At 36.9% G+C, this 22,508-nt stretch overlaps 1 protein-coding gene across 3 annotated transcripts in view; it reads right to left on the reverse strand.

Moving 5' to 3' along the window:
* Positions 1-22,508, reverse strand: part of MTA3 (metastasis associated 1 family member 3) — a 138,699-nt gene that overhangs the window by 100,936 nt on the left and 15,255 nt on the right. For all 3 annotated transcript variants that reach the window (XM_054821860.1, XM_054821862.1, XM_054821861.1), the window contains exons 4-6: positions 15,889-16,015; positions 1,819-1,882; positions 524-641 (exon numbers count right to left, since the gene is read on the reverse strand). In XM_054821860.1, the coding sequence (XP_054677835.1) occupies positions 524-641; positions 1,819-1,882; positions 15,889-16,015 (309 nt within the window). The remainder of the gene's footprint in view (positions 1-523; positions 642-1,818; positions 1,883-15,888; positions 16,016-22,508) is intronic.

A 22,508-nucleotide genomic window follows, 5' to 3' on the forward strand; every position in this document is an offset into this window, starting at 1 on the left:
AAAATACCAGTGATTTTAAAGATATGCCAAGGTTTGAAACATTTGTTTCAGTCCTGCTACAAAACAGACCAGATGCTTTGATGGAAGCCAATGTTTTAAAATAAGACGACACAAGGACACACATCCTCTATGCAGAGCCTGCTTTAAAAGGGAGAGAAAGAACACATTTTTCACTTGTTTTGCTACCGTGTTATTGTTCTACAAAATGGGTGGGCCCTCAACGTCTTCTTTCCATGAGGCCTATATCAAAGAACTAACCAGACTGTACAATTAAATAAACAAACACTGAATGTCTAAACCCTGTTGTGCACAAACTGGAAACAGACAATGTCTTTTCAATAACTATTCAAGTGTCCTTTCTTTCTTGCCTCGTAATATCTGCTGGTATTTGTCAATTTTCTAAGACCTACTATTTTACTTTCTCTGCCTCTATGCTGATTAGTTTAGTTCAGAAAGTCAGCACAAGTCAAAATGCAAGATGAGGATTTTTTGTTTTCCCCCTAATGAAAGATCATATATTTACCTTCTGCAAGCATGTCTGGCACATCTGCTTGATATCTAGGCCCCACTCTGATTTCTCCCTTGTCTGCTAAAAGCGTTTTCAGTGATGGATCATACACCAATGAATAAAAAAAAGTATCCTGAAAAAGAAAACACATTTGCAACAGCGTAATGATTTTTAAAATTACATTTGTAAATCTGTATCATCTTTCATTTGGAAATTATTAAAGTAGCCTCCCTTACACACTTTGACAGAGCACAGGTTTGGTACATTAATCCTTACTTTAAATAATGCAGATGTTTCATGAGTACTCTTAAATGGCTAACTGAAGCTTCTCTCATTGCTAGGAGTTATTTCAGAACAGAGCAATAATGAAAAGATTCATACACAAATATGTATCAATAGATTTGAAAAGAATTGCTGTTAACTGCTTTCTGAATTTAACACATTTCCTCTCCTAAGTATCTCTACCATACTGACTTTGCATTATAAGTTAGTCTCAAAAAGCATAAAACACTGTCAGTGTCTGAAAAGAGCTTACACAAAAATAGTACTGGCATATTCATACAGTCACCTGAAGTACAGGGCAAGTCCTGCTTTCAGAAACATTTTTACCCATTATCAGTGTTTTTTAAAAATAGAGACATGCTAATTTCAGCTAAAAACCACTGTCTGCCTGATGTTATATTAAGACACTCCAAAGAAAAATGCATTTATTTTGAAAGTATTTCGCAATACAATTATCTGTCAAATTCTTGGGGAATTTTCTTCCCCTCTGGTAAAGTTAAGCACCCTAAATTCCTTCCACAGGAAATGAAAGGTGAGGAGATACTTTCCATACAATAATTCAGAGCCCTTAAAATTACACTCCTATGCTAAGTTGCCCTCTACAGGAGTCTCTCTTGCTCTCTCTGTCCATTGACTATGGAAGATTCTTCTTGCTAGAACATCTCGGGGAAGGAGGGGGGAGGGTGTGAAGGAAAAAAATAAGAAAGGAAAACAAAAAGCCATGTGAATTCCTCCTTAAGTATCTGCTACAGGAAACAGTCTGTGTATTTTTCTTTTGTAACATACTATACGAATTACTTTGAATTATTTATTTCTGAATACAACCATATTCATCATAAAAACATAATTTAAAAGCATCAATTATGTTTTTATCCAACAACATTTTAAAAATCAGTGTTTTCAACAACATACTTTTTCTAACTTTTTAAGGAAAAAATTGTCAAATTGTTTGCCCATTTATTAAAAATACAGTTGTAAAAGACCATAAACCCGTCCCAGTATTTACCCAAATAGAAGTCACATATTACCTCTTTCTCCAGATACGACAGCACAGACTCTGTCTCATTCAGAAGTGCAACACTGCATTTTCCCCTACACAAACAGAAGGAAGAACTGTTACTTTGTAAAAAGTTCAAATTTTTATTAAGTCAAAAAGTTATTTGCATAAAACAATCGAGACATACTTTAAACTTTTACATTAAAAATAGAGCAAAATGCACTTTGCCTTACTTTTAAGATACCAAAATTAACATCAAAGCAACAAAATGAATCGCTGTACTGACCCAAGCACTCAAATACATAAGAGTTCTGCCAAACTGGGAAATAGTTTCAGAAATAGAGAAGCAATGAAGGAACAAGAAATATTATGGCAAACAATAAATAACGCGTACAATAAAAAGGCGAAACATCACCTCCGAGTGACTTACCTCCAGTAAGTTCAGTGCCTAATTTGAAAACAAATAACTCAAACTTGAAACAATATCAAATGTAAAAATAAAGCGCTTTTCTTTTTTGAATGGAATTATTTCTAATAACTAATCATGAAGTTCTATTCAGTTGTACAGCCACATTAAAATGCTACCTACCACATTTTTGTGCAGACTGCCAGTACAGAGCTTCCCGTTGTTCAGCAGTGGTACAGAACTGCCCACGTGTACCGCACGCAGATAACACAATGGGAGTTCGACCCCACTACCCCCACCCCTTTCTCTCCCCTCTTTCTCATCCCCTTCTCCCCCAACACTCCTTTGGCCTCAAATTCTTCTGCCTCCAACATCTTTGCAAATAATCTGCAGAATTATTTTTAACAAATGGTATTTTAAAGAAACACACATAGATGTGGATGAAAAATGTTAAGCATGCTGAATCATCTTGCTAGCAACTGGCAGTTTTATGTTATCATTTTCAACTGAACTACCCTTTTATAATTATACGTATTTATTACCCCTTACATACATCATCTTGTACTTCATGCACCTGAGTTTTATTCAATGTCTATCAGCTTAGTTTTTATTTATCAGGAGGCTCCAGTGGCCTTATACATAAGGCTATAGGACCCCTGCCCTAAACGCCCTTCTCCCATGGAACAGACCAGCACACAAATGTAGAAAAGGTAACTGTTTCCAGAGACCTCCTCTATTTTAAGATAACACCAAAGATGTTATTGTAAAAAGTGTAGTTCATTTCAGTGAATGCTGACTGTTAAGCTCAACCACAAGCATCAGATGCCAATTGTTAACAGCTGATCATTAAGCAAACATACCCAGCTGATGTTTCATTATCATTGCACATCACAGGAAATGGGGATAAACCACGCATTCTGTCTGCAGTATGTAACCTCCTCAATTCCTCTTCGTCTCCATATTTGTCAGGAGAACCACATCACCAAAGAGAAATAGTGGGAAGATGAGCCAGAAAAATCTGTGCACAATACACACCACCAGAGGAAAAGACTCCTGCAGTAGAGAAGTAGGAAACATTCTCTACACCCGACCATGTCTTCGAATGGTTTTTGAAGCTTCTGGCCCTGGTAATTCCCTAACACTCACTTCTAAAAATTAATTATACATTGTACCATGAAGTCAGTTTGTCAAATTTCAATGGATTTTTTTTTTCAGTGTTAAAGGCTAAACAGGAGTTTACCTTTCCAGTTTGCTTCTGTTCTATATACCGCTAGTATGCCTTCTCTTCTCCACTACAGCCTACCCCTTACTTAACTCCAATTATTGCAGAGACGTGCCTTCACTTGCCATTGCAACTGCAAGAGTATTGGATTGACTGACCCTCTACCTTACTGCTGGTAATTTAAAAAAATTCATTTTATTTCATTAAGAGACAAGATTAATCCCCCCAGCACATCTTCTAAGACAGTGAATTTCTGTTTGATATTACATTTCTTTGTACAACATTTTAACCATCTAATGGCTGGAGTCACACACAGGTAACCTTTTCGATGCACACGATATCTCACATGCATGGACTAGAGTCTCAAAAAAGACAATACTAGACATACAGTAGTAGATACCACACTAAAATGAAAAAAAAAAAAAACAAAACAAAAAAAAAAAAACCCCAAAAAACCAAACCCCAAACTATTTGAAAATAGGTAAATTACACAGAGCCAAAATTAGAAACAACTGTCTGTATTACAGTTACCAGTTTCCATAATCTAGAAACCTACAATACTTAATACAAATTATTTAAAATCTTTACCAAACACATAAAAGCCTACCATTCATATAGCTTCTCTTTTTTTCCATCAGAGGAAATTCCTCTCAGCCTATTGTAAATGGTCTACTGGGCTGAACCAAGCATCTAGCTCATATTGCCTCCAGCATCTCTCAACCATGGATGCCTAGGAAATAACTTAAGTCAATACAGATTGGCAGCGATATGTCCCTAAATATTCTCCAGCCACCACTGCACTTTTCACCTTTTCCTCCAAAACTAATAATCAAAATGCCCTCGAGAGAAAGTTAATGTGGTTTAAACCACATTACAAGAAGACCTGGAGTTCTTTCTCTAAGCATGTATCTAAAAAACCCAGAGCTTCTCCAGATTTAAATATAATATTGTCCTTCTCAGAGTGTTCTGCAACTTTGTTCATTAACGTTTTCAAACCATTTCAGATAACTGGGACAGATGGACCTATATCAAACAAAGAATCAATATAACAGGGTAAAATCTGACTATTCTAACCTAAAGAGAGGGGAAAAAAAGTGGGAGCTAGCTACCTACAGAGACAAGTGAAAGAAAATACATACTGCATTTACCAGATTGTAAAATCAGCTACACATCAAAATAAAATGATACTCTTTTCCCAAAGACACTAGGATTTCTGAAAGTTTTGAATATTATTTAGACTGATAGAGTATAATGCCATAGTTTCATTGTTCTATTGGTGGAGTCTCCTGCCTGAAATGTGTCAAAAAACCTAACCAAAGTAAAAATTACAAAGAATTACCCAGCTTTCATGAAATGAAAAAATATTTAAAAAATTGGAGAGTTGTCTAATATTTATTCAGACATGAAACTTTCTTCCTGTTATCTGACTCTGCTTCTCTGATTTAGGCTATATTCCTCCACCAAGCAGCATTCTAGTAACTGGTATCAACAGGATGAGTTACTAGTAAATAGCATCAGGAGGTCTCAATGATGTTAAGATTATATATCTGGTTTTGATCTTTTTCTCAAATTAAAAATATTCAGAAAAAATATTTTTACTTCCTACTGAACTAGGCAAAATTATCTTGTATGAATGTTGAGGGAAAGTTTCAGATACCTCAGCAATGTACAAATAACCACAAACAAAAAATAAGTTAGCTTTTATGTCTTCACTTACAATTTAATTCTGATGAGACTAAATTGTCCTTTCAGAATCCTTTCTGCTCTTAGACGTACTTCATATTTAAACTGGTCACAAATAAAAAGTTCTTCCATTGAGCTGACAACAATACCAACAAAACTTGTTATAGGATTAAATCAGTCAGCAATAAAAAAGTAATTTAGAGGTCTTGAAGTAAAGGAGACAACAAAGCTTGCCTATACATATGCTCATGGTATTATCAGCCTCTATCATATAAACCACTCAGGATTCAATTGTTTCCCCTGTCCTAAGAACCAGAGTTAGAACTCGTAACTTCTTTCTTTCAAGCATTAACCACGTGAAAGCTGTTTTCATGTTAGACCTTCCTTCGCTCTCATTAGTTAGAAGCTTTTGTCTGCTTGCAATTTTTTTACGTTTCAGGTGACTCCACCAGTAAGTTGACAATTCTTGATTGTTTACACCCATCAGGTAAGGGATGCCTGACAACCTATTTCTCCACACCTACAACCTACTTCCATGCTTCAGTGATGCCCTTCTGTTACATTATAGAAATGAGACTCAAACACGTTCCACAAAAATACTCTAAAATACTACATTGGAAAAAATGCCTTAATGATTTTGTAGAAAAGGACCTAGCAGAAAGCCAGGACCATATAGTCCCAAAATGCTAACCATCTACAATTGAAACAGCAAAGCACAGAGACGCTAATAAGGGTTATAAGGAAATGGCAAGACATACTAGTCATCATGAAGTCTAGGTAGAAGTCTCAGTGCAGTGAACATAAGGATTTTTTTTTTCCCCTCTTGTTTTGGGGAGCTATTTTTGATTTTGTTTTGGGGGGTTTCTTTGGGTTTTTTGTTGTTTGGTTTGGTTTTTTTTACTGTGGAACAAAGAAAAGGAGACTAAAAAGAAAGAACTAGAAAATAAATGGCAGCTTTGTGAGACACTCATAGATAAGACAGTCTTGGACAAGTCAATAAGGAGCTAACAAAAATTAACACTCTATATGAAATGTCAGTTAGCATGTCAGTCCTGAAGGAGAGACATCACAGACAGTAAACAGAGATAGGACCTAACAGGCCTTGAAAACTAAAGACAAAAGCGCGCCACGTTTGAGTGAGACCCAATGGAGGAGTGAAAAACACATGGGAACATCGCTCACCCAAAGCCATGACAACAATCAATATTTAGAACAGAGAAGTACAACAAGACTGACCTTACCAACCTGTTCCATTGAAGACACAAGACAATGATAAACAGCTCAAGAATTTAAGATGTACAAAAAAAGTCATACCGAGGCTATTATACAAGACAATGTTATGAAAAGATTTCAGTATAGCCTGGTTAAACAACCTAGAGTAAAATACCAAATTCTTCAGAACATACACTAAATGCATATCTGGGAAAAAAAAATATCAGGCTTCTTGTTTGCACTGTCTGGGTAATTGTCCTTTAATAAGTTTTTTCTTAAAGCAAATGAAAATATAGCTTCAAACCTTTACCAAATTTAAAAAAAAAACTGATGTAAACACTGAGCTTTTAAAACTACCAAAATGAATCAAAATCAACAGCAACTGTTTCGATCTTTTAAAGTCCTTGTTTGTTTCAGCACAGCCCCTACTTTTAAACCAGTAGAAAGCTCTACAAATCCTGTTCTGCTATTCTTGCAGGCTATTTCTTCATGTTTTCACCAGGTAAGACAACCCACAAGATACAAATCTGATTTTAATAATGATTTCTTGGGACAGGAGGTATGCAAACAAAAATTACAGAAAGAAATTACAAAAGAAACAAAAAGTATTTAGTGCCTGTTAACCAGGACAAACCATAGGAGTAGAAAAGGCACCCTCATGGGTATGGTATCATGCGGTGTAAGTTTCCTGTTGTAACGCAGATGCAGTCTGGGTGGGATCAACGCAGTGTAAGAACTCTCAGGACTCACTGCTCTGGGTTCCCACCGACTCACTGAAACTTGATATGCATTGGTGATTCAGTTGAAGAAATACAGATAACATATGCAGGCATGACCCCACAGAAATAGCAGAAATTCTGCTATTAACAATTATTAATTGCCCTCCTGAATACGACAGAATGATATTGGGTAATTCTGTACAGATATACCACATGTCTCTTGCTGATCTTCATCAAGAAACGTTGGTATCTCAGTAGAGATTTGGAACACAGAAGCGTGAGTCACTAGCTAGACAGTCTGAGAATAAAATAACAGGAGAGAATATTAGAAAATATTATGCTTGTGAGGAAAATCTGATTTGTTTTTAACATATGCTGTTACTCCAATAACAATCAGAGATTATACTAAAAAGAAGGTACATAATGAAGAGGGGCAGAAAGGGTTTTTGCAGGAGCAGAACTCAGGAGTAACCTTTCCCGTATTTGGAATAAAGGGAAAGAAGGGGAAGAAAAAAGGTACAGTAGAGGAGGAGAGAGCTCCCTTAAATAAAAAAGGTTTTTCCTGAACTGTCTTAAATGGGAAAGTGTTTTTAAGATTTCCAATTAAACAACCACTTTGAGCCAAGTCTTGATCCCTTACAAGCAGTCTAAATTGCAGTGATGATCATCAAACCACAGACTAGGAACTGCGGAGTCCAAAGAGCTTCTGCTAATTATATGAAATCAATTCCCCAGTTATGGGAAGCCAATACCAAGAGTATTTGCGTATTTTACTTTTAGGCGCAGTTTAAGGGGCACAGAATGATGCTGACAGACACACACTAAAATCTTTATAGCAAATTTCAAGTTCTCCAGATTGCAAAGGTCTTTAGAACTGGAGAGCAAGCTATTGCACAACACTAAAAACAAGAAAACAGAAGCATCATCGTAGTGATTTAAATCTGCAACAGACCTCGAACTAGAGTTTGACTTTTTAAATAATCAATCAATATCTGGAATTGACAGAAGATCTGTATTGTACTGATTCATACTTAATTGGCTCGAGTTTGGCTCTGCTCATTTACAGAGCCATCTCAAACCATGAGAAAAAAGCCCAACAAAACAACCCACATTTGATAGGTGAATACTACTGGGATTTGTGTCTCTCAACAAAATGATACAGATTTCCCAAACAGTACAAGATAGTGTATCTGTGGCCAAAAGATCAATAAACTTGGTATTAACTGATTAACACACACTCTTAATCAAATAAAATTAGAAACAGAATGCACAGCAAATTGATTTATGTACCTCTAAATGAACCAGGAAATGCCTGGCATCTAAACATATGCATAGATCATATGGATGGCCCAGGCTTTTTATGCTGCATGTGGCTTTTAGTCAAAAAATTCAGAGTTTTAATCTTAATTAGAGCTGGAGTGCTGATTTTGAACACTCCAAATTGGTAACATTTAAAGACAGTCTCTTGGAGCAACCACACACAACTGATGTGGATTTAAGAGTAATTTGTAGATAATGTTCAAAATTATTGCATATTCTTAAGGTTTCAACTTTTAGATTGTGATTAGACAACTACATAACAGGAAAAAAGCATTCCCAATGTGAAACAAATTTACAAAAGACAAAATTAAAGGAAACTTTGCATTCAGTAACAATTTACACAGTTTATATGTTTAAACTACTATGTTGTTAGCTGAAGAGGCAAAGCATTCAACAACGCTACCAGCAGATCTTACCTTAACAGTTGTAGGAAATGTTAAGAGGTAAATGTATGGGTCTATCAACGTACATATATTTGAAACAAGCTTTAGTGCATTATCACTTAAAACTGGATTTACACTAAAATTGTTCCAGTCTACATTACTGACTGAATCTTGTGTTATGTGGCTGAGGAGGTTCTGCAAGAAAACACCAAGTAGAAAGAACACTGCACTGAGTGCCACAGAGAGGTAAATTTTTCTTGGTCTGGGCTGAGTAAAAGTACATGGTTTGATGTCTCAAAATAAGCATAATCATGTATATACTTTCTATAAACTATTGTAGGAAACTCAAATCATTGATATTTTTCCTCTAAGGATCAATTCTTGCTAAAAAGTAAAAAAATTGTTACCTTGTAGCACAGCAGCAGCAATGCACATGTACTGAACAAAAGCACAGGAGGCTGGTCAGGAATGATTCTTCAGTGTGAGATTACAAGGCCACCCAGTTCAGAAGCAATGCACATCACTCCATGCAACTAAACTTAAAGTTTTTGCACCATATGAAAGACTCCTACTTTGTAATTATGTCACTACAGGGCAATATGTACTGATTTTCAGGTATTTAAGTGACCACCTTCTGCCAATAAATACACTTTTTCTTATACTGTTACTAGTACTGGCTATCGACCACATCTGAAAACAAGATTCTGGCCTAGATTGAATTTCCATCTTAATTCGTGTAAGAATTCTCTGAATTCTATTGAAAACAAATTAACAAACAAACAGCTCCACCAGATACGCTTTGAAAGTCCCTTTGCTCTAAATAACTCAATCCAGAAAGGAAGAATTCCTTTCTTAACAATCCAAATCATCAGGTAAGTACATGCCTATGAAAAGTAGATTCACTCCTTATCCAGTCTGATTTATGTCAGAAACTAGATCAGGCTTATAAGGCTCAAAGTAAGTTTTTAAAAATTAGCTAGAATTTGTATCTCATATATATACACACACAAGGTATATAAACACATACACACACACCCCCCATATGCCAGAAACTTCTAATTTGCCAAGAATGCCAAAACTAGAAATCCTGAGGTAATACCACTAAATCTTAAGGTGCCATGCCTTAAAAAGTCACAACATTTCTTCTATAAAATGGGCTTCCCTATCTGTCTTGAGCTCCGCACCATTCAGAAAAAAAGTATCTCTCTACACCTTAGTTGTCTGAAGTAGCAACGTTAGTGAGTCCTGATGAGATCATGGAGAAGAAAGCACAGCATAAAGACAGGTGTATGGTAAAACGGAGTCATTTATTATGCATCTAAAAAGCATCGCAGTCTTACAAGCAGTTTGTAAGCACTACATGTTTTTATAAACTGCACAAACTTATGTTACTTTTTCTGATGTCTACAAAGTTACTTTAGTCCACCCAGGAGACAGGATAATTTAACACCACCACCACAGCCACCAAACAAAACCAAAAAACACCAGAAAAACCCCACACTGTTCTGGACTGCATCACTGGTCAGAATGATGTCAAAAGATACAGGGTAGAAAAAAAAAAAAAAGAGTAAAAATGTATTAAACTAATACAGGGAACAATTTCAGAACTGAGGGAAACTAAGAGTCTTATAACTTGACACTTTAGAAGTTTAAGCACACTTTTTTGTATACTTACATGTAGAAATATGCAAAGGCTCCAAATTTCTTGATAAAAATTAAAGAATTCTTCTCATGATTAGACTATTTGGAAGCCCTTTATCACCACACATGCACAGGCATTCTGCAAAAATATTCACCTTCTCCCCAAGCACATTAATCAGCTTTTAATAAAATGATCTTAGGCAGTCACAATCTTTACAACACTCGTGAAGTCCTTTCTGTGTGGGATTGGAAGCAATACACCAAGCAAAGAGCATCTTAAGATAGCTTTGTGGTTTGATACTTTTTTTTAAATAAAGGGAATGTACGAGAAGGATTCATAAATCAGAAAGAACTGAAGATTTCAGAATCAAGAGTTCAGAAAGTTTTTCCAAATTAAGGCCACAGGTATACACAGAAAGCTTGAATTTGCTGCTTATGCCAAGCAAGAAATATAATCCTCTAAGAAATATAAGAAACTGTTAGTTCATCCAGTGACAAATGAAATAAATACTCCCCATTAAAGATTAGGGTTTAGATTTATTACAATTATTTGAATAATCTCCATAATGACAAACATAATGCACAGGTATCATACACAGTCATGTTGAGTTCCGAAATCAAGCTCAGCAAGAATTTCAGCATCTTGAAATTGTGTCCAAGAAAAGCAAAAAGTACTCAAGGAAAACACGATCTCCAGAAAAAAAATAAAACAAAAAAACCCCCAACAAAACTATGTTACCAAAATCCTTGCATTTATAAAGAAAGCTGAGTGATACAAATACACGTAATTAGCAACTGACAAAACTACAAAGAATACAGTAAATTATCCATCACTTGGAAATTTTTCCACCAAGCATGGATATCTCGATGAAATATACAATTTAATTCAAGCATAAACTGTTGGGATGATGTCATCCCAAAGTCACTGCACAAAATTGTGTGGCCTGAATCAGGTAAAAGAGCAACTAGAGAGTTCATAACAATCCCATACCGCTCATCTGTGGTCCCAGGGAAGGACTCTTAAAAACTTGTATTCAAACACTAACTTACCAGAAAGATTGTTGAAGAGAAGTAATTTGGCAAAGTTCATTTTTATTTACCCAAGTATTTGTCACCCTGCTATAACTAAGCATTTTGACAAAGTAGTTCTTTATTCTTTAACCCTAACAAAAACCCACACAACTGTATCAACCAACTAAATCACCAACATGATAGCAAACAAATAATGTAATATATATTTGAAATCTTCTTTCCCTTTCAAAACCAGCCACCACTCTTTGAAGCTTTTCTCCATTCTTAAACTACTTTGACTTTACTCAAATAGTCTGTATACAAGCCTTTTTACTTTGCATAAATGAGTTTGTATTTCTTTTCTTTTTAAAGGAGGGGATACTATTGCAGTATACAGCAGTCCAAAAGATTCACACCTGATTTTATTATGACATCTGAGAATGCTTGGCTTATGCTTTCCAACAATAAATAATAATAATACACAAAACCCCACAACCCCAAGACTGAAACAGCGTTATTAGCAAACAAGAACTAAGCAAAGAAAATGAAATGGCAAGATGAACCCTGATGGATAAATAAATTCATCTACACAACTCATACGAAGTAATAAATTTAAAAGCAATTACAAATTATCTTAGAAGTTAATGCAATCTTTTACAGCAATCTAAATGTGTTTATCACCTATTAACCCTCGGAACTTTAAGAATGAAATATAAATTTAAAGCCCAAGTCAGATAACCCAGTGCATCTTTCCAAGAAGATAGCTATTGGCAGGTTTTTATACAAGGGTCCCATTTCACCACATGCTAAGTTTTATGGTGAACTTCCCAACACTGGCCAACAATTTCACCTTTATGACAACTTTCAACACTTTATTCCCCCTGTGCCTTCTCATGCCTTTCCAAAATGCTGTATTTGGTAATGCTCAAATCTCTGAAAACCCAAGTTAAAAGTACACAGCGCTTCAGCTCGACTCAGCCCCTCTCTGGAACTGGCATTGCTTACAGGAGCTATCTGCACGAATTCCGGGTGCATTCGCTGTGTGACATTAACAAAGGAGAGCGTTCAGTGAGTCTGTCTGGCAGTGTAACTCTGTTAACAAGGACATCTGGGGATTACAGTGCCTGGTAAAACTGCATCTGTAACAGGCAGGGATTAGGAAGGAAGGAGATAATTCACTGGAGGGGTGCTACTAACCTTACGCAGCAGACGGGAGGGAATAGTTTCACTTGTAACTTGGCAAGCAAGCACTGAAGTAACAAGGCTTGTCTTTGAGACCCAGACTAATACATCAGCTTGTACTGCACCACATGCCATCACTGCAGAAAGGTGCTGCGCTGAGCTAGGCAATTAGACCTTCTTAAATGCATTCCACTGCAGGAACAGTGTCCACAAGGCAGCGTCGCCATGTTTAATTACTACTACACTACCCGCTTCTAATTCTTTTCTAAACCTGGCTTTTTTTTTTTCTTTTGTGCCAATCCTTATACCACTTCCTAAACCTACTAAAACGGCATAGTGACACCTAATGTAAAGGGGAAACAAGAAGTCATCTAAAAAAATCCCAATATTTACAACACAACAAATTATATTCTCAAGAGAGTAACATAAAATGTATATAGAAAAAAATAAAGTATGAGAATAAGGAAACTGCATTTCAGTAATTCAAAAGCAAACAAATTACATCAGAAGTATTCAAAACTCAACATTACAGACCAAAGAGCTTTAGCATTAGACTTGCACATCAAAGAAATCTAACCTGCTAAAATAACTGCAAGGCATCTCGCCTATAAAGTAGTGGCACCAGGTGTATAAATGAGACATTACTGTATTTGTAATTGTGAATTAGAATAAAAGTCATCACCATCATAGTTTGGGGGTTTTTTTAGGGGGGAAAACTGTAATTTTCTCTGCTATTCGGTTTTTAAAACATAAAAAGAGTAAAGTTAAGAAAAGAAGAAAGGCAAAACAAAAGCAGAAAAAGTATATTAGTAAAAATTAAATAAAAATATATCGCACCAGGTAAAATTATTTTATTCCATTAAATCACAAGCAGAAAGGCAACCAAACTCAGTTTCTTTTCTTGGCTGAGGATGTCAGTAGAAGTTCAAGATCTGCAGCTGCCAAAAGCAACTGTAGATGGTTCAGTCTCTTCCATTCTGTTCAAATCACTTTTAGCTTTCTCCTCTTCCTTCCAAAGGGACTGAGCTTCTGTATTCTTACTCTTGAGAGAACTTATCTCCGTTCCCTACTCCATTCCATTGTACCATTTATTTTCTCCTGTAAATCCAAGTGTTCCTATCTAGGAGCTAAAACTGCAGGTGATAAGAGCAAAGGCCCACAGAATGGAGCTACTCACACTTTTATGGCATGAGTATCTACTAGTTTACTATATGGAGATGACTGGCTTGGTAGACCAGTGATAGCAGTGAATGTCACCTACCCTAACTTTAGCAAGGTCTGCAGTGTGTCCCATGGCGTCCTTTAACCAGACTGGTAACATATGGACAAGGTAAGTAGACAGTAAGGTGGGGAAAAAACCTAGCTGGATCACCAGGCTGAAAAGGTTGTAGTGAGTGGTACAAAGTCCAGCTGGCAGCTGGTTTCTGAGGCATCCCCCAAGTGCTGATACTGGGGCCAACAATTTAACAATCTGAACAAGTTAACTGAAATCATCTGCAGCCTCATTGAAAGTGTAACTAAACAGTATTTGTTCATTCTGAAGGTATGACAACTAAAGGGAGAAATCCTACTGCTGTCTTCAATTACTTAGTAAAAAGATACATGAATAAGACGGAGCCAGGCTCCTTTCAGAGAAGCACAGTGATAGGACAAGAGGCAGTGGACACTAAGTTTTGACAAGAGAAATCCCAATTAGATGATCGGGGGAAAAAAATTTCACCACTACAGTGGTCAAACACTGAAACAGACACCCAGAGAGGCTGTGAAATCTCTGTCCTTGGATATTCTGGAGTACTGATGGGAGAAAGTTGGAGGAGTACCACCTTCATAACATTTTTATCCTCTTCTACAGGATAAGCAGTAAAAGTTATGAAAACTACTGAGAATCACAGAATCTGAACATTAATAAGTTAAAAAGCTAAACAACAAATATTTTGCAGAGTATTTTCCTTTTCGTTTCTTTTTAAAATAGTTAAGATTGTTAAAGTGTCATTAAAATACATAAAGCTTGTTCTAGAATTTGTCTGGCAAAGGTCTTAGTAACACGTGACAGCACAGCCCTACAGCATTCATCTGTTCTGAAAAGTAGATGCAAGTCATCACTCTGCATTTGCCTGCTGTGCAGTGCTGCATGCACTATGAATTCACGTGTTTTTTTGGCTTCTTTGTGAAGTGTGTACTCGAGAACCTCTATTGTATTTCCTCCCTGAGTTGTGAGGTGAAAAGACATTTACAATACTTCTTCTATGTAATCTTCTCTCGACAAAGAGAATACCTTATTTCGATATCTAAATGTCAAAGTAAGTAAAAGAAACTGCGCGGGATTATTATCTCTATGCTATAGTTGGAGAAGCAGAGATTTGACAGTTAAATGACTTTCTCAAAGTCAGAGAACAAGTAGCTGAATCAAGCACAGGAAATTAATATAAAAATTTCCAACTTCCAGTTTTTATGTTGGCAGTGAGAAAGATAAGCCACACATTTGCCAATGAGAGAGAAAATACATATGCACATACAAAGTGTTTCTCCTATTGGAGCATCCACACTGTCATTTATGGTCTGAAACGGCTGAGGGGAGCCGGATGTAATGAGAAAATGAAAATTCCTTCAGAATGCAGTGCACTCTCCCTGTCACTGTGCTCGCTCTTTTCCATTTCCAGGTACATCACACACACCCCCATCCACCCAAAACCAATTTGCTTGACTGCTAAATAGGAGATGACACAAGCGCTTACATCGTTTACAGAAAGAAATCAACAAACCCTTTCTGAGCTCTGGCAAACCTCTTCCTACATTAGCATTAGGACAATTTAAAATATTTGAAATGCTTTTGCAACATTTACCAAATTCAATCATGACTTCTCCTTCACATTTACTAAAGTTGGGGTAATTTTATTTTTAAATGCATGCAGCCCTAAATTGCAGCTCTGACCACTGAGTCACGGTCTCCTTTCCAAACCCACCTGTGGTTTCTCTGGGCAGACAAAAGGGTCAAAGTTCCTCTGGCCAGCAGAAGAAGAATTAATAAAACAACTCTTCCAAAGTAGGAATAGATGGACTTTATACCACATTATCAACTAATGCTCTAATTGCCAAGCCACAGTTCTGAGACTCTTGTCCCTTCCAAGGCTCAGACATGAAGTAACGGAAGGAAAAAACAAGGGCGGTTCCAAAGCAGTTCATGGGACAACCTGGCACAACCCAGCTGTGATCAATCACATCCTTTTGCAAGATAAAGGCTGAACTGTTCAAGCAGGTGGACTACTGGTAGGCAATCCACCTCAAGAGAATACACAGATAAATGATATTTACTTTTTCTTACCTGATGTGCGTTGCTGGAAGGGACTCATACTGGCGAGAAAGGAAGAGCTCTCTGTGCTTCAACTGATGTTTCTGTTTATCCGTCAAGTCAACCTCAATTGTAGTTTCAGACTCTTCTTCAACTTCTTCTGCAGAGAAGCAGAGCGTAGGTCGAAATTAATTCTGTTGCATAACACCACTGCAGCCACTTCACTTGACATCCCCCCCACCCCTTAGCAACCTCCCTTAGTATTTCAAAGAAGAGATGAGTGTAACAAGACTACAGTTTATGTAACTTGACAGAATATTAAGTATTTTGAATTCTATACCTTCTACTTAAACTCTTCAAAAAATTATGCTCCTCTCCTACTGTACTACGCGTTGATGTCTTTCACACAGCTGTAAGAACAATCCTGACATTACTCATTCTTTTTCCATCTTCTTTCATCTGGTTTTTTCTCTGGGGGTGCCTCTTGCTTGCTGAACAGTTCTGGTTTAGATTTTCTGTTCCTGATATTGGTATTACTAAAACTTTTACAGAAGTCCTGAGGAAAAACATACTTTCTATGACCAGAAATTTACTGAAACACAATTGCAGTTTAAGACTGCCAAATCACGGTCTAAGAAAACTGAAAAAGCCTACTGCCTTTCTTTATGTTAACCTTATCAGACACTGACAACACTACAGTTTATTTTCATATTTAATTAAGATTTTTTCTTTCTATTTTAAGCAAGACAGCACTATTTAATCTAGAAGATAGCATCTATAGCAGCAAATCTTTTATAGCTACTCTGATCTGAAATTCTCTAGTGCTACCTCATATATGATAAAACCAAGAAAATCATTCCCTTCTAAAAATTTAAACCAAGTGTAAACTGGGAACATAAGGGAAGAAATAAAAGCAGATACTAGAAAGCATCACATATAGAGTTAAACACCAATGTTCACAGTGGTTGCTAACATGTCCTATGATGAAAGGCTCTCCACAATGGCTACCCTGGGATCTCCATGGCTGCAATTTGCCTTCCTGGTGGATTCTTGGGACACGTGGAACTTGAATCTATACCTCCCCTAGCTTCCCAGAAAGGACAAAAAACCTCCATGAATACCATATGCAAAAAATACAGATACTTTAATAACTTCTCTAAGATTTGGCAATTTTCTACCTGCCAAATTATCCATCAGCTGCAAAACCAAGTGTACTTTATAAAATATGTCTCAGAAATTAAACAACAAACCCTCAGCATTAGGTGGTGTTTCACATAACTATCTACAACAGATCACCTTATCCGCTCTTCCAACAATAACCATTTTTACCACCAACCTACAGACACTATCTCAAAATGAAGCCTGCCTGTATCCTCATGGCAACCACAGTTCTCTCCAAATGCAACACTTTTTTTTTTTTTCACCATGCCTATGTGTGGCTCATTCCATTTCTAATAGTTCTTTCCACAAAAGTGATAAAACAACACACTCTGATATAATCAACTTCTTCAAACCCAATTCCATACACTTTATCTTGCTATAGACCCCCCAGTCGCCTTCCTTGTTTTGGCACATTTTGCAGGAAGACAGAATTAAAAAATAAAAATGAAAACAAGACACCCTCCCCCAGTCTCATCTGACACCCCACAGCCTCACCTCACACATGTACAGGTTCAAGTCAGACCACAACTCAGTTCAGAGTTATTCTGGCATTTATAATACTAACAATAAATAAAGCTTAAAAAAAATTGTGCAAAGGCAAAACAATTTTTTTAATTAAGCAAGAAAAAATATAAATTAATGTTAAAAGGTTTATGTTTCAAGCAATTAATAGCTACAACTGTTTATTACAGTAAGTGACCATTGCAAGCTATATTTGTATTTCAAAGTTCAAGCATTAATATTTCTTCTTAAAATACCAAGACACACCAGTAGCTGCTTTATTGGTTTGGGATTTTTTAAATAAGTGTATTGCTTGTAGTATTCTACAGGTCCAAAGTTCTCAGATGGCTATTTATTTCCCCTCTCCTTCCTGAAAAATATCAAAGCAAGGTAATCTTGTATTATAACCATCTGATAACAGCTGACAAAAAGCAGTTCATTAGAAAGCAATTTAGGCATCCAAACACAGGTGTCTGGGGCCATTTTAGATTGACATATCGAGAAACATCTGACTGCAGGTATGGCTCAAAACACAGGAGAATATGTGCCATTTTAAAGTGGCTGCAGGGAGCCAGAGATAATATTCCAGAGAGTTTAAAATGGCTTTAGACACCTATGCTCAAGTATCTTAACAGCTCCCTCAGACTAAGAATTGAAATTAAAAAATAATTTAGAAAACCTCCAAAACATTAATCACCTATTTATTGTACTAATCTTACATAAGCCAAGAAAGTGTGGATCCAAGAGCCTGAAGCTGAAATTAAACGTGTCTTACACCTCTTAAAACACTCCAAACTTAAACATGAAACAACGTAACTTTTTCTGTTGTATTTTTAGAAATAAAACATTTATGTTTTACTCATGATGATCTGACAAGCACAGTAAGTAGGACAAACCATGGCCAGACATAAAACAGCTTCGCTCTTAACACAATATAATTTATCACCAGGATAATTTTACAAATTTCTTTTTCCGCATTGTAATATAAAAACAATGCTAACAGTAGGATTCGCTTTTAGTAAAATAAGTAATAGTTTGCCCCAGCAGTAACACAAACCAGTACCAGGGAAGGAAACACTGGATACCATAAAGAAGTGAGAAAACTCAATTTGCTTGATGGCAAATACAAATACAAAACCAATTTGCTTGATGGCAACATAAAGAGTTCTGCATTTGAACAAACCTTTAGATAGCTGCTTTTGAACCAGGTTTTTGCACAGATCAGACCTTAACACCTATTAGAAAAGTAAGGAAGAACTTCAAGTATTTTTACATCTCTCTTCATCTTTTTGACTCAGATTTGCAGCAAATATGAAATTTCATTTGCCATCCAAGGAGAGATTATTCCTGTCAAAAGGAGTGAAATGGTAGGTACCTATGGGGAATCATAAAGTAGCACTAAGCTAAGCATATTTTCAGCACTTAGAAAGAAAAATAAAGCAATGGCTCAGAGTGAGCAAATATTTTAATGGAGCAATATGGTGATGACATACACAGGCCTCATTGTTCCAAGATCAGAGAGAAAACAAAATTCAATTTAAAATTGTTCAGCTTAAAAAATATTTTGAAAGTCTTAGGTATGACCACAAAGATGAATAGAATCAATTTTTGAAAATGACACAATCCTCTTTAGGCCTTGGGCGAAGTTTAAGATAACGCTGTTCTGCAGTACTTCTCCTGGTTTACAAGAAATATTTCATTGTTTAAAGGAAAAGTCCTGGAGAGCAAAAGCAAGCATCTCCAGTGAGCTTTTAAAGCTTTAGGTCTATTTATTATACATGGGCTTTCTAATCAGCAATTGTAAATACTTAACTTTGATCCCGAAAACCAGAGTGATCTGATGATACTTTCGGTGGCAGTGCTGCAGACTTACCCTTTCCCTTTTTCCATCTGATGTAAGTAAGACTTAAATGACTCAATTGAGCAATGGATACTGGGAAGAAACTGTAATCCTCACTCGGTTTAGATACGCATCATCACTTTTAAAAATGTGATGAACTCTGGTGTTGACTTTTTTCCTCTTCCATTCAATTTGTGGGATTCACTGTTAGAAAATGGTGGTGTTAGTGAGCGGGAAAAGAAGAAACAACCATCCATGCCACCTGAAGTTTGTGTACAGTGTCTTTGTTTATAGTTAAGTAATGTGATGACTCAAGTTTCCCACTAGGAAGAACGGCTTGTTTTTACAACTAAAATCAAAATAAACTGAGGCAAAGTCTCTAGAAACACAATACACCCACTTAATATAAAATGGTTTAAAAATAACTTTTAAAAAAATAATAATCCTGACAGGCAGTTACAGGTTCAAATACGACTCAAACCACTCTATAGTTAACCATCAGCTAACAAAAAAGTTAAATTTATCAGCAACTTTCCTGTATCAGGGCCCAACACTGGATGCAGTGCCTAGATGTGATGCAACAAGCGCTGAATAATCAGGGGGGATAATCACTTGCCTTGATCTACTGGCTACGTGCCTGGTGATACAGTCCAGGACGCTGCTAGCCAACTTTGTTGCCAGGGCCTCGCTGTCTGCCAGCACCTCCAGGGCCTTCCCTGCAGAACTGCTCCCCCAAGCCCCTCTGTCCCCAGCCTGTATCCCTGCCAGGGGCTCTTCCTTCCAGGTGCAAGACTTGGCAGTTGTCCCTGATGAGCATCTTCAGGTTCTCGATACCCCATTCCTCCTGCTTTCGACGAATCCCTGACTACCTGCCCTTCCCTCAAGTGCATCACCTGGTCTTCCCCTGCAGCGTGGTGTCACCTGCGAACATGATGAGAGTGCACCACATTGCCTCCTCCGGTCACTGATAAAGACAGGTCCGCATATAGATCCCTGTGGGACTCCACACACAGTATGAACCCTAAACCACCACCCTCTGACTCAAACCATGCAATTAGTTTTTTATTCACCCAGTTGTCCCTCAAATCCAGATCAATTCCAACTCCTTAGCCTGGTGTGCCTACCAAAATTGCTAGTGCTGGCACAAAAGAGAAAAGCAGGAATAAGAGACTTAAACTGGGAAGACATGATGGGAAAACCCAAGACCACTCCTTCCAGCAGCAGCACAGCCTGATGCCGAATTAAATCAGCAGTGTAACCAAAAACTGAGGTGCATTAACTTCCTACCTCTTAAACTTAATTGCTTCCAATTCTGAAACCATATCTCAGCTTAGCTACATCCAACTTACGCAAGCTTAGATAGAAAGATTTACATCACTACCAGAATTTGTGGAGTTAAGTAGTTTCACTAAGTTTGTTAAAATACCATTTAAATGATATTAGATCAGTGTACATTTCAGTTCAAAGAATGCCACTACTATTTACTTTCAGAACAGTTTCTAAACTTTTTTCCTCTCCGGAAGACATTTTCTTCCATACTCAGCCCAAAAACTATATACATCACAAGCATTGCCAACATATATTTAAAACCTACAGATAAAAAACTGAGAATGCTGAACAGCAGCAAGTTTACCTCACACATCAAAGGAAAGACAGTAAGTCTCTCTTAAGCTTAGCTGGTTGTGGCAAACACATCAAGCGTGCATTTGGCAGTTAGATGCTACAGCAGTAAGAATCATAAATACAGGTTTTTGAGGGAGAGGGAGTAAATCTATTTACTGCCAAAATGAGTACCAAAGAGACAACATTCAGTCTAACCATCTGAACAACTCTATTGAGACTGTGAATGAAGAGCTGTCTTAGGTGAGCAGTTGGCCAATTTGCTCATCTGCGTGAGGCTTCTTGCCACATGTTGTCTTGTACTAACTTAGTTGTGATATTTAACCCCCTAGTGCTGTAGTAAAGCAGTTTAATCAACTTTGTGAGCTAGACTATGCATAGTTATACTGTCAATTTGAGAAAGGGTTTACCAAAGCTGAATTAATTAGCTTCACTTACACCATGTCTGTTAGTACAATGCTCAGATGGCTGTTAGAATATATAACATCAATTTGATATTTGCTGTTACTGTCAGATAGGATTAGCAATCTAAAGCACAATTTGTATAGATTATGAGTCATTCAGATGGCATATTACTATCTGAAGTACAAATCTGAGCAATTCTGCAGGTAGGACAAAAAGACTGATCGGCTGCATTTACCTGCGGGAACAGGTAAACTTTTAATTCCTATTGGATAGCACAGATACACATGGCCTCTAAGGGGTTATCTGGTTTTCTTACGCAATTTTCCAGGCGATCCTCCCACACTACCTCGTCATTATTTTTCTAAAGGAGGTCACAACACAAAATAATTATACTGCATAACCATTAAGAACAAATATGCCACACCTACTCTCCAATAATAAAAATTATTTCTAAAATCATGCAAAAGTTTGAGTACTTCCAAGTAGCAAGTTACAATAACAACAATTCCCAGCATGACAGTGAGTTATAAGTAACTGGGTAACTATCTCATGTTCATCATAGACCTGTAGCAAAAATATTTAATGAAAACTATTACAGTTTTCATTACCAAAAAACTCCACCTTCCAAAACTTTATGGGTGGGGGTTTTGGACAACTGGTTTTGGAGATTTTTGAGAGCAAGGAGCTCGTGGGTGGAAGGCAGGGATGGATTACCTTCATAAGTAGTATGAATCATGATGTGCTACATTAAATATATCCTAATAAATTAAATGCAACATGAATAAATGCAAGAGTAAGAACATTAGTTTTTTAACGCTATTATTCAGCACTGCAAACTAGTTTATGACAACACTACAGAACAAAAGGGTCCCACAGAAGCATGAAAACAATGACATGCAGGCAACGGTGAAAGAGCTGGCAATTCTGTATCATGAATCTAAACTAGATTTTTCCCCTCTCTCCCTCTTATCTGGTTTCTGTCTCACCTATTCAAATGCAAACTCTCCAAACAAGAAAATATCCTGTTACAGGGCTCAAAATGTGTTTGGTCAGTCATGTGTACACCTGTATGAACTGTAGCAACCTGCTGCAGCATGTATGGAGTAACAGTCCTGGGCAGTGTTTC

Source organism: Grus americana, chromosome 3, assembly GCF_028858705.1.
Source record: "Grus americana isolate bGruAme1 chromosome 3, bGruAme1.mat, whole genome shotgun sequence".
Taxonomy (NCBI): domain Eukaryota; kingdom Metazoa; phylum Chordata; class Aves; order Gruiformes; family Gruidae; genus Grus; species Grus americana.